The sequence below is a fragment of the Sus scrofa genome, chromosome 1 (assembly GCF_054392235.1).
Source record: "Sus scrofa isolate SSC_HxYL_T2T_F1_AM1 chromosome 1, Sscrofa_HxYL_maternal_Yorkshire_Landrace_v2.0, whole genome shotgun sequence".
Taxonomy (NCBI): domain Eukaryota; kingdom Metazoa; phylum Chordata; class Mammalia; order Artiodactyla; family Suidae; genus Sus; species Sus scrofa.
In genome coordinates, this window is record NC_139383.1 from 211,565,328 (window position 1) to 211,591,090 (window position 25,763).

The window sequence follows — 25,763 nt, forward strand, 5'->3', positions numbered from 1 at the left end:
GCGCGCGCCGCTGGGCGCCTGAGCAGTTCTTTCCCGCGCACGCTGGGCGCAGAACGGTTCTGAGCTCTGAGGAGGTCGGGGGCGAGCGGGCGCGCGCAAAGAAGGCGGGGGCGCGCCTGTGGGGGCGGGGATGGGCAGGGGGCGGTGCGTGGGTCTCGGTTTGCGATCGGGGGGCGGGCGTGCAGTTGCCTACCTCTGAAGTCAAAAGGCAGCGCAGCGCCCTCCGAGCTCCGCGGCGGCAAGAATATGGTGCGCCGTCTCTTGATTACTGTGCGGATTCGGCGCTCGTGCGGCCCGCCGCGAGTCAGGGCTTTCGTGGTGCAGATCGCGCGGCCAGCGGGTGAGTGGGCAGCGCCGGGTGTGAGGGCCGCTGCGGCCCGCGTGCTGTTGCTAGTGAGGAGCCAGCGCAGAGCGCAGCAGCCGCATCCTAGACCAGGTAGGAAAGGCCTCGAAAATCCCGGGCGCAATCGGCCCTTGGATGATTTGTTTGATGTAATCTAATACACAGATAAATCTTCTTCCGGACGAGGTTGGAGGGGGTTGTTACCGAGGGTGGAGGCTCCTTCCACTTTCTCCCCATACGGATTACAGTTACTTAGAGGTGCAGTTCTTCCAATATGTTGAGCCCGGAGCCCCCTTCACACACCTCCTGAATCCCCTGAGACTCTAGAGAAAACCGGGATATTCTAAACCCACTTTAGAAGTCAGTCACTCCTGAATTTCCTGGGTAGGAGTCAGTAAACACATACGCACATACATACATACACACACACACACACACACACACAAGGTGTGTTTCTAAGACACTTTATTGCGCCCTGGAGGAAAGTATTACTAACGGTCTTAGTTTGCTGGAGGCCGCCTTTTTTCTCCCCAGCCTTCCTGAGGGGTCAATCCTCCCTCCTTCCAGTCGTGGAGGACGTTTGAATTTGGGGGCTCACACACAGTTTGACTTCCCAAAATAGTAACAATGATCGGAGGATCAGTAACTGCTAAAAGGAGCAAACACTTGCCTTTGCAGTCAGTAGAGAGAATGGCTTTCGTGGTGGGATGGAGGTTTCTTCTTAGCGGCCTGGTATTTTCAAAGCACACGGGACAATTCCCGTATTTTCAGCAGACAGGACTACAGTGGGGAGTCTGAGGATCACACCGGCCATAGTTTAGCCATCTCAAATCTCAATTAACACTTAAAAAAAAAAAAATGAGGCCTACTTCTTGAAAAAAGAATTCTAGGTAGTTTTGTCCTCACCCTAGATAAATCTTTACGAAGTCGATGTAATTTCCTATGACCAGAATAATTGAAATATATATACTACAGATAAAATATGCAGAATCCTAATTAGACCTTGTATTACAAATCCAAAAAAATTTAATGAGGCTTCACTTTTGTGACCATCCCTGTCGCATTATTTCCGGAGAATAAATGTCTTGAAAAAGCAAAGGCGGGCAGAGGGGTTTTTTTTTAAATTATTGTTGTAACGTTAATAGACTTTTTGACATGTAAATTTTAACTAAGTTTTAACTATTAAAATTATTAGTGTTTAATCGGGTGCCTCAATTTCTATTCGCAAAATCAACAATTTATAGGGAAAATACACATTTTCATATTACTATGAAAGTTCAGGGTTTTTTTTAAGAATTACTAGAAGGACCTTGTAAAGAATTTCATGGCGTGTTGCTGGCTTTGATTTTAGTTCATTTTAAGGATAAGCAGGATCCTTTTGTCAAAAAAAATGGTGTTTATGAATACAGGCAAGCATTGAGCCACTATGACTTTTTTTAATGTCTTAGTTTTTACTTATTCGCTCTTTATTTAAATTATTAGATTGCATCTAAACATCTATAGTAAAAAACTAGAAGAATTTAATCTATGTAAATAGGGTATGTATTTTCTGTTTTAGGGAATACACAATATAATATTGTGATTACTTAGAGACATATTGATTTTATAATACATTGTACAAAGTGTTAAAAACAAAAAAATGACAAGTTCATTGAAAATAGTCCCTTATTTCTTGTTATTAAAGTATAACTTTTCAGGAATGATGTGAAAGCTATTTAAAAATGCTATGACTATGAAAGCCCAATTTTCAGCAAATATCTGAAGACAGAACTAATGACTTGAATAGAGTAAAATGTTTTGAAAATATGTGCAATTTTCCAACTTGATATGTGAACTAATACACACACATAAACATCTGGAAATATTATGAATCACATGTAACTATGTATCTCACCTTAATATATGTCTATGGTTATATTGATTTTAAAATGTGTATGGATGGTAATTATATTGGGATTCATACAATTCCTTGAGAGCCAAAGTGCTGAAAAAAATAACTTCTATAAATTATCTAATATTAATGCAGACCTGTAAGGTGTTATTATTTTAACATATTTTTAAAATTTCTGCAAATATGGTCATTATGATTTTTCATATGACTAGAAACTGTATACAATAAAATTCCACATTACTGGTTTCTTATCCACATATGCCTGATGAATTACATTAATTGATTCATTACTTCTACTTTGATGTGTTTCCAAAATAGTCATATTTTTATGAAATTAAATATTTATTTGTTTACTGCTGTCTGGGAACTCTTAGGGGTTTTCCCCTCCTTTAACAGCATGGCGTCCTCTCAAGGCAAGCACTGTACAGCTAGTATAAACCATTATTCCCAGTCTGTACCTGATCCCTAGCTTGTATTATGTTCTAATGAACAATAATTCTTTCAGAAATCACAGCTTAATATTCATGTACTTCTTTGGGGTCTCTTGGATTTTAAAAAGTCTGTTCCCATCCTAAGGTAACAATGATCAAGCCAGTTGCTGTCTATGTCCATAATATTTTACAGGTCTGCTATTTATATATTAGTTCATCACTGGTAACAACTATAGTAGAGTTAAACAATTTTCTCAACATGTGAGAAAAGTGATCCACATCATCTCAAAAATACTTTCTTAAAGAAAGGCTGAACATTCGACCCAGCGTTTTTGCTGTTTTAAAATCTTTAGTCCTTTTTGAGAAGCATGACAATCTCACTTGCCCCCATTCTATCCTAAAATACCCTAGGCCTGAAGAAACATCTGTCTGCTCCAAAATCCAATCTGATAAAAAGTTTTTGTGGTGTTTTATTTCTACAGTTTAAATTATGTAAATAATAGGTATAGTTTCATTTTCTAAATATAAAATTATAATATTAAATAGCTTTAAGAAAAATTATAGCTCTCTAAATTCTGATTTTCACATACTTGGTGACTAATATTGTGTCTGTTTATTGACTGAAGATCAATGCACTTTCCTAAACATCTCACTGGCAAGAAATTTTTATGGTATATTTCAAGAACTTGTAAAATATCTATACACATTTATTCAGTTTTTCTATATGTAAGCATTATCTTAAGAAAGATTCTGGCAAAGATCAATATAGACAGATACATAGAACTAAAAAGTTGAAAATTCCATGAAGTTCTGGGAATCAGGTTGTTAAATTATGGTATACCTATACTCTGGAATTATGATCTGATGTATTTCAGATCTGCAACATTATAAACAAGCATTTTTTTGAAGTATATTTAATAGAATGTAAAATTATTACATTATAAAGTTAGGTGACTTTTTAAAAAGCAAGATTCAAAATAGTAAACAATTCTTATTCTTGCTTTTCCTCTCCCTCTCTACACACACGCATACACACACACACACAACTAAAATATTTATAGTGGCTTCCTCAGGATAGTTGGTGATCTTTTATTTTATCCTTATATTTTTGAATTTTCCAAAGTGCTATTACAAATCACCAGTAAATTTTTTTTCAAAGCCTTTGAAAGGACTATGGTAGTATGGATGAACTAAGAGCTTGCTGAACATTAGTTGGGGAAGCAGTGAGAAAGGGTGAGGAAAATGAGTTGAATAAGTATCCTATATAAAAAGGTGGCTTTAAGGTCTGAAGAAAGCCTTGAGGGTTCTGACTTCAGACTCTAGTGCACGCTGCGCCTATTCACAACGTAGTTAGTTTTCAAAGAAATGATAAATGGGTGGCTATACCCTTTCTAAGGCTCCTGTGTGTTAGGCCTCTCCCGTCCCAGCAGATGTCCCCTTCTCAGTATTCCTTACCCAAGTCCTATCCAGATGACTTCAGAGTAGGGCTGGACACCATAGTTGGACTGGGTTGAAACGGGTGTCCCCAGGACCCCAAAATAGGAAGTGAAACTTAAGAAGTTCAGACCTCCCTTCTCCCACCTCCCAGCTCCAACCACCCTCCTTGACTCATCTCCCCACCCTTTCAATTCTTAGAGATGCTTTGGGTGCCCATTTTATTGGGCGCTGGGGTAGGACCCTCCAGGAAGAGTTAACACTGGCCCACTTAACTCCCCACTCTGCAAACGTAGCCCTTCTACATTTAGCCTCCTGGGCCTTGCCCCTCATCCCAAGCATTTCCCCTCCCCCCCACCGGGGTAAGATTTCCTCAGAGTAATGGAGCCCAGCAGGGGTTAAATGAAGAGTAGAATGGGGCTGCGCAGGGGTTGGGGGCAGGCAGATTTAGTGGGTTTCTTTGGCTTCAGGAGGGGTGTAGGGAATGACAGGGTACTATCAGGGTCACCTCCCCCGCTTGGAACTGGTTACGCCTTTTTTTCTGGAAGGGAGGGGCCAAGTAGGTCAGGTTCACTCTGAGGGTCGAGGGTTAAGGGATCCTGAGGAAAATGAACTTCTAAGACTCAGGGCTCTTTTATTCCCTTCCAGGCCAGGTGGCGACCGGAGCGTGGAAAGGCCTCATCCTCTTTGTTCCTCTGTCTAGGGTGCAATTTGGTGTGGCGATAATGTCCCTCAACAACTTTCTTCTTATACTGAAGTTTTCCTCATGTTTGAAAACTTTCTCCCTCATTTAAGACATTTCAATTGAAGTCATTTATTAGAATGAAAAGAAAGTCAGTAAGTATTGAAATAAGGTCAATTTTTATGTCAGCAAGCCAACCATTGGAGAAAATCTTGAGAATAAAGACTTCATGCAGTTAGGAAAATGAAGGTTCTTTTAAAGACTCTGCTCTATCTTAAAAACTTGCCTACCAATTTGGGACCTCTCTAGTCACCATATCCTAATTCATGGTATTTCACTGTATGTTCAGCAATCTCATGTGTATTAACAATTGTTGAATTTACTAAGTACCAATAACATTTGTGTATGTATGTGTGTTTGTTTAAAGGGAAGATTGAAGAAAATCTCTGCTTGTCAGTGCAGTTTTTTATTTCACAAACCCTGGAATGATTGTTGCAGTTAGGCACAACAGTGTAATCAGAGAGAAGTAATAAAGGGGGAAAAATTAAAAACGTCAACTACAAGACTTAAAATGACAGTGCCTCAGCGGTCCTTTGAAAAGAATAAGTTGATTTTTACTTTTTATCACAAATGACTTTTTAATTCTTCTTCGGCTAGCTCTGTTTTTCCCTTTACCTTCAAAAAAATCACAGAACTCATTTAAATGGTTGCGAAGCCAATTTTATTTTGTTTTTCTTCAGGGAAGAAAAGTTTTATAGATCGTAGAGATTCAGAACTATATGAACAAAGATATGTAGTCTATTAAATAAATTGAAACTAATTAATTTATGCACTCAGAGTGGTGAAAATAAATATGCCCTAACTGTCCTAATTTAAGCATGAAGATAACAAGAAGTAAAGCAAAGGTTATCAACAGCATCATTACATGGGCTTCTGTTTAAAATACACATTTCTGGGGTGCACTCTCAGATTATCTGACTCAGTAGATTGGCTGTGGATCCCAAGAATCTGCATTTTTAAAGTATTTGAGAGGGATTCTGTTACAGGTGGCTCATTGGGACAAACATGGCTGACATTGCTTCTTTAACCTTATTTTTGCTTATGTATTTTAAAATTGAGTTTCAGGCTTCTAGATAAGATTTAAAATTTTAGAGTCAGTCGGTCACACTTTGAGTCCCTGGAAGGACACTGAGAGTCCAAATAAATCATTGGAGGAGATACTATCAGAACACATTTTGGTTGAAAGATATAACAGGATATACTTGTGCATTAAAGTTCATAGCACCAGACAGAAAATTTCCACAAAAGACATTTTTTAATATCTTTTTGAAACATTATATATACTTACCCCTGTTTACATAGGATGTATGGTGCCAGATAGACAGGTACAGAGTAATAAGTAGTAAGGTATTTCTTTCATTTTCCAAACAAGAAACCAGGCAGTAAACATACAACCTAAAATTATGTAAGAGAAGAAAAACATAGAAATATTTCTCAGGTTTAAATTATATTCATTTAAGATAAGACAATATTGCAGTAAACTGTAGCCATAACAGAATAAAACACTTATAGACAAAATGATCAGGTTTTATGTCTGTAAAATCTCATTGATGAGGGAGAAAAATATCTATGAATAATGTAAGCTAAAAGTAATTTGCAATTATAAGAAAACTAAAGTATTATGCCTTCCAAATTATCATCATAACTTTTCTGCTTTTAAACTATATTTTTCTGTGTTACACCTATTAGTTAGCTGAAATATTAGGGGGAAACCTTATGTTTTACTTTCTTTTTTTGAGTGCCACCATTTTCTTGCTCTGAATCTCTCAGGCTGCCAGATCATCTGACTCAGCAACTGTACAACTCTTTCACTCAATTTAAAGAAACAGCAACTATCCAAAGAACAATGAATCCCCCCATTTGCACAGCTTTCCCAATCTGGAGAACAAACAGTATATTTTAACTCTGAAATAACTGTTAACTGTGCATACAACACACAGCACTTTGAATTTTACTTCATTCGGTTTATGCTGAATATTGAAGCTGAATATATTTTATGTAACACAATTTTTTAAAAGAAGCTTATTGAAACTTTCTTCCAAAAACATATGGCCAAGTTTGCTTTCTCTTTTCCTTCAAAATAATTATAAGGAGCTTATATAAAGCATGTCAGCTTACATTATCTCATTTAGTTGTCACATTATCCTTATTTTTCAGGGATTTTATTCTCTCATTTCATAGACTGGAGATTGAAGCTTGGATAGGTTGCATGGTCTGTCAAAAGTCATTGACTAGTAACTCTAAATGTGTTCCTTGCCCCAAATGCCCTCACTTAGCACTTTATAACTGCCTCTTGAGTGAATATATTATGTATGTATATATGTAAATATATAAATAACACACATATATATGGTATATATATATATATATATACATATATATAGTTTCAATTCCATCTCATAGTTAGTTAATTATTATTTTGTAAGTTGCTTAACTCCCTTAGATCTCTGTTTTATCAGCATCAGCCACATATATTCCAGTAAATGTATATTGATTGGGCGAATGAAAAAGTTCTGAAAAAATAAGGCTGTATAATAACTGAAGTCCTTATAGGCTCTAAAAGCCATTGAATCTCATAATGAAACAAGATTGATTTTTTTTTTCAGAAATATATTTCTTCCACAGAATAGATTTAATTCAAAACTTCTTATAAATTAAATATAAATAACTCACTTCCATTTCAATTTAAGGGTAATAAATGTACCAGCATAGGAGTCACTTGAAGAACAAAGTAGAAATGTCACTTTCTTGGGACATATGATCTGTGTTTATATTCTGTTTCCTTTACTTACTAGCTATGTGATATTAGGACTAAATATTTAAAGCCTCAGTGTTTCCATTTTCGCATCTGTAAACCTGAGGTGGTACTCTATAATACCTAGTAAAAACTAGATAAAGAAATATATGTAAGATACATTGTTAACACTTTTATTATAAACTTTGATTCATCACATATATTTGTCAATTATTGTTAAAGTGTCTTATTAAACCACATCCTTAAAAACACATTAGTTTACTTTTACATTAAATGCCTTCTCACTTATAATATAGAGTAGCTAGAAATTACAGAACTTCTTTTTAAAGAATATACATATTATAATAACAATATTTAATATATTCAAATCCTTGGCTTATGAAAAAGTGTCAAGTAAAAAAATCAGTATAAATTTGAACAGAAGCCCTATATGATGGCCTTTACAGTGACTCCAAACTTTTCTAGTATTCATAATTATTAAATAGATATTAAACAATATTCATGAACCTCCATTTTCTAAGATAAGAAATTAAATTAGTTTTAGAAAACTGAAAAAATGATTTCCCTTCAATTTATCAAAAAATTTAATAACTCAAAATAATTTCTGGAGGAACCACTGAGGTAATGGGCTCTTGATTATTTCAGAATAGTTTGCTGCATTCTGAGTATCTGAATAAATATTTTCAGGGCAGAATTTTCTAAAAATTCTTTAGTATAAAAAGTATGTGTGAGAGAGAGAGAGAAAGAGTGTGTGTGTTTGTGTGTGTGTGTGTGTGTGTGTGTGTGTGTGTGTATGGTGGAAGGAAAGAGGGGCAGAAACATTTAAGTCATCCTCAAAACCTTCAGAATATCTTCCCTGGAAAGTGACCTCCAACTATTCTTTTTTCATTTACAGAGTATCAAAGAGACAAAATACATTAAATATACTTTCTTAGGCAAAACTGGCTTAGTTATATAACACTAGAGCAGAATAAACAAAGTAATTCTGTTATTGCCTTTTAAAAATAAAGTCTGGGAGTTATCCTAATCATAAGAAAGAGAAGTATAAAACTATACCCTCAACCCAGAGACTCAAAGGAAAACATGAGTGGAAACATTAAATCTGTAAGTGAAAGGTGCTAAAATATGAATAGGAAGCATTTTCTGATTTATTCAGTTTTGTTGTATATCATCATAAAATTGATTCCTTCCAGAGGAGTTTAATCACATATTGGGTAAGAATGTGACTCCAAGAAGAGTGATCCAACACAAAATTTTCTTATGATTTTTTTATAATATTAGGGGATAGTTGGCTTCAGAAGTGCAGGAAAGGGGGAAGGAAGAAAGGGAGGAAGGGAAAAAGGAAGGAAGAGGGAGGGAGGAAGGGAGGAGGGAATTAAAGATAACCATTAGATTCTAGAACCCCAAGAAGGCAGGCTACTCTTAAAGGATAGTTGTAGGGAAGGGGCCAACTATGTCTCCCTTTGAAGGGGAAAGCTTCAATATAGATGATTTTCCTGAATTAGAGTATCATAAATTATCCTTAAACCCAGTCAGTCAGCCATGAATACTCAACTCTCACCAAGAGAGAAAACTGAACAAAATATTACTTCTCTGTGAGTTTCCTTTTCTCAAATCAATAACAGCACATACATGTAAGCAGAGGTAGAATATTATGTGTGTTCAAGGCTAGCAATTAAGAGGATGATACATGTTTGAAAGGAGAAAATCTATCCCATCAAGGAGGGATAGAGGGAGGAAAAAGAGGGAGGTTAGGAATAAACGTTTAGAGAAGGTAAACTTTACATTTTCTCTATTTTACCTATAGTTTCCCCATTGTACTTTCTATTTGAACTGCACTCCAAGAGCTAGTAGTGGTTGACAATGAATGCAGAGGGAACACTGAACATAGTGACATACTCCATTGTCACTACCCATGATTTAGTGGAAGTTTTTGTAGAAGTACTTTTATTATATAACACAGCCAACTTTAGTATAAAGAAGCTTTTGTTTTCATGGGGTTAGAATTCGAAGAAGAGAGAATTAATCACACCTTTTGGAAGGGAGTTTGCTTGTTCAAACCACAGATACCTGCCAGAACATACAGTAATAAGAAAAAAAATACCCAAGAGGAAATTGACTTTGATGGCCTAAATGAATAAAATGATAGTAAATGTCATATCCTTTAAGGGTTTCCCTGGTGGGAACATTCCCTTAGTGGTTAAGGATTCAGCATTGTCACTGGTATGGCTCAGGTTTGATCCCTGGCCTGGGAATGTTTGTATGCCACTGGCACAGCCAAAAAATAAAAATAAAAATAAATAAATTAAAGAGATAGTATCATGTTTTGAGAGCTTAATGTGTGCCTAGATTTTTGTATATCTGACATTCTTTATTCCTTATAATAAATTTACTCAAGTCTTCAGAACTGGTAAATGAAGGATAAGGTCTACCTGAGTATAAAGACTTAGATTTTCCTGTTACCCATGCTGCATTTGTGTCTCCTCCAAGATTGCTGTTGAAGGATGTAGTTATCCTCACCAATCATATCTGTCCCAGTCAGAGTAAGTAGCTGTAGCCCTAGAAGGAATATGAAGAAAAAATTGAGTTTAAGGTCTTCAGGGAAATTTTATTTACTGGGTAACAATGGCAGTGCACTACCCCTCCATTTTCTTGCAACAAATCAAAGGGGATAGCTTTTTGAAAAGCAATTTTGCAATATATGTTACAAGCCTTAGATTCTTTGAAAACCTGCAATACTCTTTGTTGTAGCAATTAGAAACACTTTAAATATCTGACAACAAGGGCATCAATAAATAAACTGTAACTTCCTCCTGACCCCCACTAGAGTGTATTGTGGCTATTAAAAGTGGTGTTCATAAAGCGATTTTGAAGAATTTGAAAAAATGCTCTAATAGTGAGAGGAAAAGATCATTTCAAAATTGTATTATACCCATAAGAACTGAGCAAAGAAAATGACAGGAAGGAAATATTTCAAAATACTAGGTTATTGTTACTGTGTAGTATAATTTTGCATTTCTTTATGAAGCTCATTTACATTTTTTACGTGTGTGAAGTATAATCAGCAAAAAGTCATTCAAAAATGAGAGGACTGGGTTAAGTGACTTTGAGGGGATGTAAAGATCCAAATTTCTATCAGTATATATTATTATTCAAAAATAATGGCTCAGAAGCACAGTAATTTCCAAATGTGGAGATCCTGTCACCTTGGTCTAGAATTTACAATCTGCTTGAGGGATAGACTGGGAGTTTGGGATTGGCATATGCACAATGAGGTATATGGAGTGATTGTCCAGCGGGGACCTGCTCTATAGCACAAAGAACTCTACCCAGTATTCTGTGATAATCTATGTGTAAAAAGAATCTGAAAGAGAATGGATAGATGTATATGTATGACTGATCACTTTGTTGTACAGCAGAAATTATCAAAACCTTGTAAATCAACTATACTTCAATAAAACTAAAAAAGGGGGCACAGTTCTCAAAGAAAGGGAAGCATTGCTGAGTTGTCCACCATGTACTGTGTAAATCAATCAGCAGGGAACCATAGTGGGTAGAGTGTTCATCTCTCAGACAGAACTGGAAACCTTGAGTTTGAACTCATCTCCTTGTGCATTGTGACTTAAGCGCTCTGGGCTTCCTGTAGGATAGATAATAATCCATCCTATAGGAGGGTTGCAAGACTAGAAATGATATATGGAAAGCTACTTAATGCTTGTCACATAGTCAGGATTCGGTAAATGGTAGCTATTATGATTTTCTTGGCAACTTGAAATGAATTTTCTATTGATTCTATTTCTGTCTCTCCTCTAATTATGTGCTTCACTTATTTTGTCCCTCAGGATTAGGCTAATTCTAATCCTCCATATCTGTGTATGTATACCAATTATGCATGTATGCACACGTGTACATATATGTGTGTATATACATATATGTATGCGTGTATATGTATATAGAAAGAGAGAGAGAGAAAGATACATGTATGTATATGTACATAGAAAGAGAGAGAGAGAAAGATACATATACTAACAGAGAATGCCAATCTTTTAGTTTTTTCCACTGGCTGGGTAGTTACTGATAAGCATAAGTAATTCAACAAAGGATATTTCTCAACAAACGCAGTCTGATATTTACAAAATATCAAACAGTTGAGTTAGAGAGTGGTTGTTTTCATGAGCTGCAAAGATTCCTCACTTCACAGGAGTCCACTCTAGAGATATTTTTAAAAGTAAACTCCTTACATAGATTTAAAAGCTCATTTGTTTTGCACACAATTTAGAAACAACATCTGTCATATAACATGTAATACACTTCTAAATTATCCTCAAAATAATCTTGGGAAGATGATGATAAATACTACAGATTCTATACCCAGTTGATATTTTGGAAACTAAGATTGAAAATTTGACTTGCCTATATTTACGTACCAGGTTTATAATAAGATACTTTGAGTTTTGTGCTCTTTGCCCAAGTCCTATTTGAACAGAAAAATAAATTTTTACAATAATTCAGAGTGAGAGTGAAAAGAGATGTTAGAGAGTTCCTAAAAGAGTTACTTATTCATAGCAGATATGCAATAACTGTGCTGTATTGAATTTAATTAGAGAATAGCAAAAAGAAGAAAACATCCTCGATCTTGAATTTTCCAAAGATCTAATCCCTGAGACCACATTCCCTTTTTTTAACTAACCTGTTACAGAATTCTCCTCTTTTTCTCAGGGGTCTCCTTTTCATGCTAAAGTTATATTTTCTTCTTGTGGAAAAATAATTAAAAGCAAACTTTGTATTCTTTGCCATTTTTCACCCAAGAAAGTCCTTCTTTCCCATTTGAAATATCCAGATTGGACAGTAAACCTTCAGAATTCTTACCCAGAGGCACTTTGAGGGGCACTTTTCTTGAGTGGATAACGATCTTTTGAGGCACAGTTGTTATTATGCCTACTTTGCAGAATACAGTATTACTTTCTCAAGGTAATGAAGTTGGTGGTGGAACTAGGCCTGAGGTCTTCTTTTCCTGACTTTATTAACTCATTCTAAATTGAAAGGGTGAATGAAGTTATTCTTCCACTGCTTTGGTCTTCAAATAATCCTCTACTGCACACAGAATTCAACCCTAGAGACCATCTGTTCAGGCTTAACCCAGGTATGTCCAGAAGCTCCATTAAGAGAACATACCTGCTTTAATAAGCTATTTTCTAAGGAGATCTCCCTAATTATGGGATCCTCGCCAAACTCTGAAACAGAACATCTTTTGCCTGGTCACACAGGTCTGGGGTATCAGTTGTCAGAGTGTATCTTCCTTCTCCTGTACTGTTAATATAGACTCCCCAAAAGAGAGCATCCTATTTCCAGACCACCTCCCTCTTCCAGAGAATCAAAACATGTTAATATTTGGTACCAATTTACCCTCTTGACTAAGGGCCCCTCTTTTTTTTTTTGAACCCACAACTTAAGGCCAAATGCCTGGCATATAGTATGAACTCAGCTACTCTTTTTGTCAAATAAAGTTATGAATGATAGTTTTCAGAAAAACAATGCTCATGTATTATGTTTCGCTAACTAGATGGCTAATGTACACATATAGTAAAAAATGCCAACTATACTTGTTGCAGAATGTGAAAAGAAAAGCACATGCCCATCCCAGTTCCCTATTTCTTCTCCCCACAGTTAACAGACTTTTCCGTATTTGGCCAGAGATATTCTATGCATATTTTGTTTTTAACTTCAAACTATATTTTAAAATAATTCTTTTATGACAGTACTAATATTGAATATGGTAAAGATAAGTGTGATTTTAAAATAGCTTCTGTGTGTATTGCTTCATTTGACATAATAACCTCATGAGATACAAAGGATAGAACAAAATAAAGTCCATTTTAATTTCACGTGGAAATTGAAGCTAAGAATAGTCTAGAGGGATTTCACAGTCAAAAAAAGCTTTCCATTAGATAGTCAAATCAGGACTGTCCTTTGGTCCCAATTCAGAGCTATTTCTCCAACACTCCATATTTTTCTGATACAATAATGTTATCATAAGATATGTTTGCATATCATGCATATCATACTGCAGTGTCTTATCAGAACCAGACCCTAATTTCAGACTACTTTCTCAAATATCTTTCTCATTCTGGTGATGTATCAAATTAATGCTTACATTAGAATTTCTCTTCTTTGATTTGTATAGTCACTGGAGTACCATCATTTTAAGACTTTCTTTAATTTAAAAAAAATAGATAATTGCTCCTTTAGTGTCACCTACCCTCAACTGGGTTCCCCAGGCTGATGAAAAGGATTCTCTTTCTAAGTCCTACTGTAGCCCATCTGTCTTTCTTCATAACATATATTCTAAAACCTTTGCCACTCTCACTTCCTAACCCACCATCCTATCATTGCTGCAAACAAGCCAGCTTCTTTGTTCACGGAAGGAAGTTGAAACACTTCAACTTTTTCTCCCTTCTCAAATCTAGCTGAATCTCCTGCTTCCAAATTTATGACCACTCTCTGTGCATTGTGTTCCATTGCTTCATGACTTTTTAGGGACCTCAGGTCCTCCACATAACTCTTATCTTACCTATGTCCTCAATTTCTCTTTTTTTCTCTCCTAACTGTCCTTCCTGTCACCTGGCACTTTTCCTTGAGGGTACACGTATATTGAGGCCCTTCCAACTTCCCTCTGCCTCCCTTTACCACACAATGCCTTGAGCTATCACAGCCAATCTGTGAAAGAGTAGCTCCCCACTTCCTTGACATCCTGTTAACTCCTGGTTTTCCTTCTGACAATCTGAGCAGCACTTAGCAGACTCTTTTGTAGCCTCTTCTTCTAGAAGTTTATTTTTCCAGCTTCTCACCATGCATCCCAGGAAATTACTTTCAGTTTTCCCAAATTTCTATGATTTTGCACATGCTCTCACCTCTGCTTAGAACATCCTTCTTCTCCTCCTTCTCCTCCTCCCCTTCCTCTCCCTTCTCTTCCCCCTCTTCTTCTTCTCCTTTTTTCTTTCTTTCCCCCCTCCCCCCTCCTCCTCCCCGTCCTTTCCCTCTCTTCCCTCTACTCCTCCTCTCCCTTCTTCTTCTGTTCTCCTTTTCCTCCTTCTCCTCTCCTCCTTCTTCTTCATCTTCTTCTCCTTCTCCTTCCTCTCCTTCATCTTCTTGCCATGCCTGAGACATGTGCAAGTTCCTGGGCTAGGGATCAAACTGGCACCATCGCAGTGACAATGCTGGATCCTTAACCTGCTGAGCCACAAAGGAAATGCTCTTTCTTCTTCTTTTCATCTTTGTCCTCTTACACTTTTCGAGATTAGAGTCAGCTTTCAACATCCATGGAGACCTTGCCTAAGCCACCATAACAAGTTTGGTTCCGTTTTCACTTTCTTGTGTTATCTCTTGCTTCCCTATGCTCTTCTACACACATTACATATAATATTTCATTTCATCCCTGTGACCGTTTAAGGTAAGTACTGTAATCTCAGTTACACAGATGAAAAAACTGAGGTCCAGGTACATTAAGTTACTTTGTTATAGAGCAATTATATGAAAAGTCTAGGTTTGAACACGGGCAGTCCAACTCAAGCCCATATGTTTAACACCTCCTCTCCCACCCCACCCTCCCATACTTAATACCCTTACTTAGCTTATTGGATAAATACTCATTTTTTAAAAATGAATAATCTTTTTTAAAAAAAATGATCACAATTGAGACAAATTTTAATTTCACAGTATAGATTTCAAAAGTGCCCACACAGCACAAACCTAAACAGGGCCATGACATTCTCAGGGAAGAAAAGAAGGAAGTTTGAGGATGGCAATAGCAATAACCAAGAAGCTAGAATTTAAGAAGCTCTTTGACATATATCATCTTATTTGATCAATCCATGAAATATATTATGACTCCATTTTACATATGGGGAATATGAGATTGGCATAACCAGCACCAGAATCCTGGGCTTTAGGTCTTTTGAGGTTTTTCCTCTCAGGTCAGAGGTTATTTCCATGAGTAAATTGGGAGTTTGGTAGTTTCTTTAAAAGAAAAACTAGAAAAGCTTTCAGATTTTTAAAAAATTTAACAACTTATTTATGCAAGATTTCTAATGTAGTACGGGGTTAATTTCCAGAACAAAGAAGTCACACTCAAGGATGCCATAATCTTTGGGGAGCTCTACTGTAAGTGCTAGAGGTAATACATACATGTCTAAAACCTGTTCTTAAGAAAGTCAACCTCCATGTTGTATCCAAGGATGGTTTTGTTTTTTGTTTTTTGTTTTTTGTTTGGTCTTTTTAGGGCCACACCCAAGGCGTATGGAGGTTCCCAGGCTAGGGGTCCAATCAGAGCTATAGTTGCTGGCCACAGCCACAGCAACCTGGGATCCAAGCCCCGTCTGTGACCTACACCACAGCTCAGGACAATGCTGGATGCTTAACCCACTGAGTGAGGCCAGGATCGAACCTGCGTCCTCAAGGATACTAGCCAGATTCATTTCTGCTGAGCCACTACAGGAACTCTTCCAAGGGATGTTTTTATATGGTTCCATCACCTATTTCCTTCGACAACTGTCCAGGATATTGCATGAGAGTTTAAAGAGTTCTTGATGTCAGAGTCTATAGGTGAGTGTTCGAGGAATTTCTGAATTCCCTAAAAGTTATATGTGCCAGTGAACACACTTTTTAAATGAAATTGTATACTTTATTTTTTGAGGAGAAGGTATATAGCTTTCAATAGGTTTTCCAAGGGTCCTACTCTCTCTGCCCCAAGATTAAGAGACATTATTTTAGAGATGGGAACTAATTATGATATTAGTCTAAAAAGTGAGACATAATACAAGGGAATTCTGTTCCATTCATCCCATCACCACAACTGCCATTCTCCCCTTCTCATCATACAATACATTAAAAGAATGTTATTATCTCTACCACAGTTTGAATTTTCCACACCATTGTTGCCCTAATAATTGAGAGGTGACTGGAGGTAAATAGAGATGGCACAGTTATGCATTGTGGGTTTTTATAATGGATTTGCCATCCCACGAGTGTTTTAACAAGCATCATTTAAAACTTCATAAGGTGCCTGAGCTAACTGTGACTCAAAGTACAGTCAGATATTCTGGGTCTTCAAGAGGAATCAACTAGGGCTTGAAACATAACTTTTAAATAGAGCTGGGTTATCTAGTTGACAGATTAAGTAGGTGCTTAAGGCATCTGGAAAGTCTGAGAAATCCAATTTATATATATGTATACACACATATACATATATATGTATGTGTGTAATAACCACAGGGTAAATTAGAACCTTGTTGGATTTTCTTTCACTTATTATCCCCTAATTTCTGTTAAACTTTTCATTAAATATGTCAGTTGTTGGGGAGAATGTCCATCATCGTTTCAGTGATTATGGTCTTCTTGCCTTCCATTTATATAATATTGATAATTCTATCCAAAGCATTTTCTTCTCTGTGCCTCATAACAAGATTGCAAGAGAATTCTCAAAAGAATCATTTAAGAGGTAATTGGTATTAGTTTAGGATGTGTGGTGCTCTTCTAAATGCTTGTATGTATATCAATTCATTTAAAATTCAGAACAGTCCTATGAAGTAAGGACCACGTTTATCCCCTCATTCTAGAACTAAGAAAATTGTATGGTTTTTCCAGTAGTGAGGAGAGCTGGAGCAGGGGGCGAGAAGAGGAGACCCCAGGACAGTGTGTGAGCCTGGTCTCTGTATCAGTTCTGAATGCAATTCTGCCTCTAGAGCTCTGAGCACTTTTTCTGGTTTAGGAGGAAGTATTTATTAAAAACAGAATCTGTCAGCCCAGTGACTCTCTTGCCACTTTCCTATCTGCTTATAGGCAGAAATCTCCACTGTCCTTGTTAAATAAACATCTTCTGGGAGCCAGCCCGTATACTGGGCACGAGAACCAGTCATTGTGCATGGAAACGCTCTCCCCCAACGTCCGTTGAACACGTGTGTGAAGGGAGGGAGGCATAGGCTGGCGGGCGAGCAGACTCTTCAAAATGAACGTTTGAGTTAGGATTTCTGGCAAAGAAAAAGCGCCAGGTGCTGAGTGTTGGGGGGGTGGGGTGGGGATGTGTGGCCTAAAAGAAGGGCAGCCTCATAGTGGTACGGGTGATACCGATCCTGGTAGGGACTCTTACCGAGAGGACAGGCTGGCCATTTCTTCTGATTAAAAGAGGAAGCAATACTTTGCCTATGACACCAAACACACTGGTTCAAACTTGGCCGTTAGGAATCCTATGCAACTCTCTAATGCCAGGAGGGTGTGCATAGGAGGAATTTCGTTTTGGTGGCGTAAACACGCTGGGAGCCGCGCCTGCGCCAGTGGGGAGTGGGGGCTCTGAGCAGGGAGGAAGGCTGCCCGGCGGCGGCCGCGTGGGTTCGGGGAGGGGGCGGGGGCGGGGGCGGGGGGGGCAGGTAGGACAGCTCAAGCCCCCGCCCCCACCAACCCCTCGGCTTCTTCACTCTCCAGACCGCTTCCTGCCCGGGCTCGGGGCCAGCGGTGGACCCGTGACTGAGGACGCCTAGCGTGGGGCGACCCCAGGGTGTTTCATTCGCAGCACTTTGGAAGCAAAGGGCGCTTCCTGTAAGATCGCGTGGAGGGCGCTCCTCCGGGTGGAAAGATACCGCGGGAGTCGAGGGACGGAGTCTGGGGGCTGCTTCCGCCGACCTCGGAGGAGGAAAGAGGGAGGGGCGGGCTGCTCCTGAAAGCTCCCGGCGGGCCGCGCCGCTCCACAGTGGCGGGAGGGAGGAAGGGAGGGAGCGAAGGGGCGTGCTTTGGGGAGCAGTATGGAACCCTCGGCCGACTGGCTAGCCTCCGCCGCAGCCCGGGGCCGGGAGGGCGAGGTGCGGGCCCTGCTCGAGGCCGGGGCGCTGGCCAACGCACCGAACCGTTACGGTCGGACCCCGATCCAGGTGGGTTGACCAGTCAGCTGTGGGAAGGGGAGGGGGCGACCTTGGAGTAAAAGGTTGGCCAGGGAGTCCGAACGAGGTGAGACTTCCTGAGGAGTCTTTAGACCGAGTTTTGAGTTGGAGCCCTCCTCTTGACGACATCCAGGGAGCTCAGAAATCCGTCGGAGGACAAGAGGAGGCCCTTGGGATTCAGATCTCTAAAATGATGTAAAGATCTAAAGGGGAGAGCCTATTTGTGTTAATATAGACTGAGAAGTGTTCTTTATCAGATGTAAAATTTACGAATGTTTGGGGTAAGAGTTTAAAGAAATCTAAGACTTGCTGGGCCGCTTAACCCCGAACTCGCTGACTTGAACCGAGGAGATCGTCTTCTTTGTTGACGGTGGGGGAGATTTCAGTGAAAATCTACTGCTGAGTATGTTGGAATAAAGGTCGATTGAAATTATTCAGAAGTAAATGTATATCTTTTTTTTAACTGAGTAGGGAAAATATATGCTTAAGAATTTAGGAAATAGACATAGATTTAAAAAAAATTATTGTGACCTTGCAGAAATAATGCTGTCAATTTAGTTACCATTTGGGGAGTATTTCCTATTATTTTTGTCATTTTAAGTTTACTTGAGATAGATTAATTTATTTGGGAGTTTTTAATTCCTCATTGTTGGAAAATGTCTTTTCTCTCCTCCCGGCGCCAATTGTGTGTATGTGCGAGGGTGTGTTGTGAATTTGTTTTTCTTGTTGGTTTTCACCTTCACTGACTTTCTGAATCTGAGGCTAAAGTCGAATTCTTCCTGACAGTCACTACCCTAATGTTAGTCCCAGTTTCGACAATGATTTCTGATTCTGAAAAATAAAATTTATATGAAACAAATGCACACTGCAAAAACTCCAGCATAACAAATAACTATACTTGGAACTGGATAAATTTCACAAGTGAATCTTCTTTTCCTGAAACTATGCTACATAGGATAAATTTTATACACTTTTAGATACAAATATAAAAATAAAACTAAAATGCCTTCAAACTTGAGATTTTTGGGGGTTTGAAATGTGGAGAGATTTTAGGATAGAAAGGTTGTAGAAGAGAAGTATGAGTCCTTTTTAAAAATGCATGCATGATTCATAATTTGCTATCTCTAAAATTTTTCCACCAGCTAGCAAATTTTCAGTTCTGGAATATGTTAGATGAGACCTTATTCGTTTAAATACAAAAGTAAAGTTGGATACTTTAATTTAAATTTTTTTTAATGGAGAGGATAAGAGCATTACCAAAAGGGGGTATGATTTTGGTTTAGAACCCTAACCAAATTTGTGCTTATTATAAAAATATTTAGTTTATAGAAAAAATTATTTGTCTTATCAAATTGACTTAAGCACCCTATAAATATTTGTTTAATTTACTTTTTTTTTTTTTGCTTTGGATTCCTATTATGGTTTAACTATTTAAATGTTCTGTCACTTTTGAACCTTTAATAATGTAAAATATTATAAAAGCATTTAAAATCAGTTTTATGATTAAGATGGACTGAATTTATCCAATTAATCTATTGTATTTTCACCTGAATTTTATACAGGCATGGAAGTAGACATACATATACTAGCTCTGGCAATTGTAGGAGAGCTCCCAAAATATTATGGCATCACTTTTTTTCTCAAAATTGATCCATAATCTATTAGAAATCTAATAGTGTAAATAAGTAGTTTTAATAATGTGAAAGTTTCTTCAGTTTTTCTTTTAAAACAGTACATTCTTCTAATGCACTGCAATAGATTTTCTTTCTTTTTGTAGCTATAATTTGATGCACTTATATTTTCTCACTGTCTTTTTGAAAATTAAATCAGTTTCATTTTTCCTAAGACAGGAACCAACAAGCATAGTATAACTTGTTATGACTCCTTGATTGGAAAAAATTTATGTTTAATACAGAATGTAACTAAAGATTAGTAATTCCTCTTTATTATGGTCTAGCTAATATAACAAAATAATGGTTACCCTAAAAAAGAATGATCTACCACCACCACCCACTCAAAGTGTAAGATAGTTGTGATTGCAAACACTATTTTTAAATTCCTCTCTGGTAATGGTTTTGCATCAAAGATGATTGGGGAACCAAATGAGGTGACCATCTCCTTTTCAGTGAATTCTCCGAGTGGAATCTTGGAAAAGGTCTTAGTTTTCTCTTCCTGCTATTAAAAATTACCACAAATTTTGTAGCCTCAACCAACATAAATCTATTATCTTATGGTTCTGGAAGTTAGAAGTCTAAAATGGATCCAAAGGGCTGCACACCTTTTGGAAGTTCTAGAAAAGAATCCATTTCCTTGCCTTTTCCAACTTCCAGTGATGTCACCATTCTTGGCTCTTGGCCCCTGCATCGTCTCTTTGACAACTGCTTCCATTCTTATATCTTCTCTCTCTGATACTGACGGTTTTTTTTTTTTTTTCCTTACTACCTCCCCCCCCCCCACTGTACAGCAAGGGGATCAAGTTATCCCTACATGTATACATTTTCCCCCACCCTTTGTTCTGTTGCAATATGAGTATCCTGACCTTTTTTTATAAGGAAATTTGTTATTAAATTGGGCCCACCTGACAATCCAGGTTAACCTCTCTCAAAATCCTTAATTTAACCACATCTGCAAAGTCCATGTTGCCACATAAAGTAATATAGTCACAGTTCTTGAGTATCTTTGGAAGGCATTATTTAGCTTACCAAAGGAAGGAATTTTAGGACTTGATAGACAAACTTTCTCATTTTATACTTAACGAAATTGAAGTGCAACGTTCAGGGTAACTTAAAACAAGGGTAGCTTAAAAGGTTTTCAAGAATTAAGTTGAGGTTTTTGTTTGTTTGTTTGTTTTGCCACTTAATTACCACGTTCTGCGCTCAGATATACAGCTGAACCATACAAAATCTCTGGGCCTTACATAATTTCATATCAAAATGAAGAAAATACAGGAGGTTAGGCTGCAGTAAAAGCCAATTTGTTCCTCACACTTTTGCTGTCTGTGACTCTAACAGTATTTTTTGTGTGGCTGGAACTCCACAAAAGTTTGGAAAATATAACAGAATGTGTTCAGAAAAGAAAAATGGAATACTTAGAAGAACTGGCTACATGAGTAGGTAACTGAAAGAAGATAGTAACTAGACTGTGGCTTGTAAGGGCATCCGCATGGGGTGGAGGCTTCACAGTCCTGACCACTCTGCTCTCTCTCTCAGGTCATGATGATGGGCAGCACCCGCGTGGCGGAGCTGCTGCTGCTCCACGGCGCAGACCCCAACTGCGAGGACCCCGCCACCCTCACCCGACCGGTACACGACGCCGCCAGGGAGGGCTTCCTGGACACTTTGGTGGTCCTGCACCGAGCCGGGGCCCGGTTAGACGTGCGAGACGCCTGGGGCCGCCTGCCCGTCGACCTGGCTGAGGAGAGGGGCCACCGTGACGTCGCCGGGTACCTGCGCGCGAACGCAGGGAGGACCGAAGGCGGTAGCCACGCTCGCTCAAACTCTGGAGAAGATCCCGCAGGTGAGCTGGCCCATTCAGCTAAAACAGCTCAACGCATTCGTTTCTCAGAAGAGAAAGTTGGGGCCAGAATGGTAGAGTATTTGGTCTTACCTTAGCTCACTCTGCAAACCCATGGGATAACTCCAGTTGCGCTGCCTCCTTACGGGAGCAGACTGGAAATAGCCCAAGATAGACTTCCGCGTGTTAAAGCCCATTCGATAAACATGCTCCACCCCCACCCCCAAACACTCGTGCCACAGCTCAAGGACCAGACTGTGGCGAATTGAACACTTAGGAGGCTAGAGGTCTAGTGGCCCCTCCTCCTGCAGATTAACTGGCCAGCCTCATCCATTTAATGGCCCCCAGTTTCCTTATGAGCTTACCCAGGAAGCTGAACCAACCCTGGAATTTACAAAGCCAAGTGCGCATGGCACCGTCTGGCAGAGAACTATCATTCTCGGCTCTTTCGCAAAATTCTGCTAAATCGAACTCTCGCTCTATGCTGTGGAGTTTTCCAGAGCTCCCCCAGGAGGTTTCCAGGGCTACTGGAATAGAGACCTCACCGACACTCAAGTCTGCACCATGGAATTTGCTATGGGATTTCCTGCACTCTCTGAGAAACTGAGACCCTCTCTTAAGCTTATGTGGTCCTCCTTGCCTTTTCCTATGACTGCAAGGACTTTTTATCCTTGGCCTCATTCCCCTACCTCACTCCTACCTGCCTAAAAAGTACCAGCTATACTCTGATTTTTTTCTGAAGGGGGAATCAATATGAAGCAATATACAAAATTAACACGAAAATTTAAGGTAGACTATGTCTTTGAAGAGACTGATATTAAACCTATTTTGGCTCTGAACTGGGGCATCAGGCTCTGTGTGCCTTAGAGGAGCCTAGGAATATAGAGTGGAGAGGCTCACTCTGGACCTTTAACTGGGACATGTCTGAAGTGTAGCGTGCCTTGGGTGTGAGAGGCATGAATGTCTCCTTCCTGTCTACTCTCTCTCTCCTCCAATTGAAGCTTGAGCTTGGGACCCTGGTAGGACTAGGAATCAAGCACAGGGCTGTTGGGCCTTGAAAGAACTGGGAGGAGCTGAAGAGAAGGATTTAGAAGTGAGCCAAGCAAATGAATAGAGTAAGCCTTTATAGTCAAACCTAAGGTATTTAACCCAAGTACCTATGATCTTTCTCCCTTCTTTACTTCCTTCCTGCCCAGCATACCTAGCTGCCGGCTTCCCTTCCTGCCTGCCTTCCTTAAGTTCCTACTGTGATAAGCCCCATTCTATGTAGGACACAAAAGTGAACAAGACATAACAGGAGTCCTGCCCTCACAAAGCTTAGGTTCTGGTAAATAGACTTCAAGGAATGTAACGATGTATTTCAAAGAATGAGTTTTTGATGTAAAACAAATATGGTGGAGAAGAGTGAAGTGTTAATGGGGGGAGGCTGTCTTAGAGTGGTCAGAGAACCTAACCTATGAGAAGAGATTAGCTATTGGAGGCAGAGAAACTCTCAAGTGCAAAGACTGCCTTAAAAAAAAAAAGAAGAAGAACGTCGTGGATTAGCAGGATGGAGGTGAGCTGGAGCGAGTTGCACAGTGAGATCAAAGAGGAGGGCCGAGATCAGATAGCATAGTGGCTTGTAAGTCAAAGAAAGGATGTTAGAGCAAAACATGTATTTTGTGCTAGAAACGTTAGAGAGCCTGTTTGGGAGAGGGAATCTGGGAAAGAAGACGGTAGAACTGGAACCGAAAAGCCGCATACTTCGGAGTGCGCCTGAGCTCGAGGTGCCCTCTGGTTACATGAGTTTGCTGAATCTCCCCAGTTCATGTGCAAGAGATACTTGGGGACTTGCGAAGAGCGAGGCGACACCTTCACGTCCAGTCGCCTAGCGTTATGTATGGCAAATAACTTGGCATTCGTTGTATACCCGATTTCTTCTTGCAACCCCTCGGGCTGAGCCGTTGCTCTCTCCCGGCCCTCCTCGAGCGGGTCCGGAGCGGGAGCGGCTGGCGAGCAGGAAGCAGACCAGCTGAACAGGCTCCGGAGTGCCTCGGCTGCTGAGAGGGTCCAGACTCGCTAGAGGGTTGGTGGATGTTAAGAAGAGGTGTCGGAATTCCCGCCGTGGCTCAGTGCTTTACGAATCCGACTAGGAACCATGAGGTTTCGGGTTCGATCCCTGGCCTCACTCAGTGGGTTAAGGATCCTGCGTTGCCCTGAGCTGTGGTGTAGGTTGCAGACGCGGCTCGGATCCCGCCTTGCTGTGGCTCTGGCGTAGGCCGGCAGCTGTAGCTCTGATTAGACCCCTAGCCTGGGAAACTCCATATGGGAGCGGCCTTAGAAAAGGCAAAAAGACAAAAAAAAAAAAAAAAAAAAAAGGAAAGAAAAAAAGGTGTCCGCATAACCAGTGGGGGACTGCAAGAGAGGAGGGAGGGAGGGCTCACAGGGCTTCGAATTCAGGTTTCTAATGTCCTTTTTCTTTCTACAGACATTTCCAACCTTCAAAATCATTGAAACCCAGAGATACTGCAACTATGTGAAAATTTGAAAAAAAGAAGCACACCACCACCACCACACCAAATTCTTCCCTGGGTTGCCTTTTAGAAAACTTGGAACTGCTGGTGTTCCCCTATGGCGCCACGGGTTAAGGATCTGACATTGTTATTTCAGCGGGTGGGGTTCATGCTGGGGGGTGGGTTCGAGATTCCTGGCCGGGAACTTCCACATATACAGCGGGCAAGGCTAATGGGGAACAAAAAATTGTCATATAGATTTGCTTTCCCCTTCCTTCGAATTTACATTCATAAAAGGGTTAAAAAAAAAAAAAAAAAGCCAACACTCTTCTTGTCTTTTCATCAGGTTGAATTTTCTGGATCGAGTGAGTATTCAGGCCCTGGGAACACATCTATGTGGGCACTTCCTCTTTCGAGCTTCACACCCGCCAGGCATGGGGTTATAACAGCCATTTTGTGAACTAGGAAAACGAATCTTAAGTGGATTACACTGTCTTTCTTGTGTCAATCTGCCAGCAAGTGGTGGAGCCAAGGCTCAAAACAAATTAAAACTAATAGTGTTTTTTCTTTCACTCATTCAGTCAACATTGACGGAGCATCGATTTTGGCACCATGCCAGGGATATAGGTGGGCTGGGGTGGAGTATTACATCAATTAACCAACACACAAACATGTAACTAGAAATTTTAATGCCTATTTCATTGAATTGCAGATATAGCGTAGACTCACTGTTTTTTCCTGAACCGCTTGGAAGAAAAACACTGCATAAGCACACACCATGGATTGTAAGGCACATCTGGATTTCCCATGATAAAAGGTTAAAAGCTGGGTCTTAAGATATGAAATGGGGTAAAAAGTGATAAATGGAAACTCCGGAGAGACCTCAGATTGACCCTTGGCTTTCCCTTATGTGGCTCCAGGATCTGCCAATAATTGGCAGAGCCTGCAGGACATGGTCCGCAGGGTTCTGCACTAAAGGCCTGCATGAGCTCTCCTCCATGCCCGCCCAGTACTCTGGGACTCTCCAGCAGCGGTGAGATTGCAGCTGTGATCACCACCCAAACCAAAAGCAGCTCCACGCTTCTCTGCCAGAGCAGGGATGCTGCAGGAACAAGGCCTCAACTTCAGCTGGTGCTGCCTTGGCTTCCTTGCTTATATTTATTTTTGAGGTGAAATTCACATAAAATAAAATTAAAATTTTAAAGTATATAATTCACTGGTATTCAGCAACCAT

The 25,763-nt window shown here is 39.5% G+C and overlaps 1 protein-coding gene across 1 annotated transcript; it reads left to right on the forward strand.

Moving 5' to 3' along the window:
* The first annotated feature begins 183 nt into the window (after positions 1-183).
* CDKN2A (cyclin dependent kinase inhibitor 2A) lies at positions 184-24,847 on the forward strand. Its single transcript, NM_213735.2, is given in 3 exon segments — positions 184-436; positions 21,734-22,040; positions 24,505-24,847. Coding segments are annotated over 2 exon segments (396 nt in total). The 5' UTR covers positions 184-246; the 3' UTR covers positions 21,940-22,040; positions 24,505-24,847.
* The last annotated feature ends 916 nt before the right edge of the window (positions 24,848-25,763 follow it).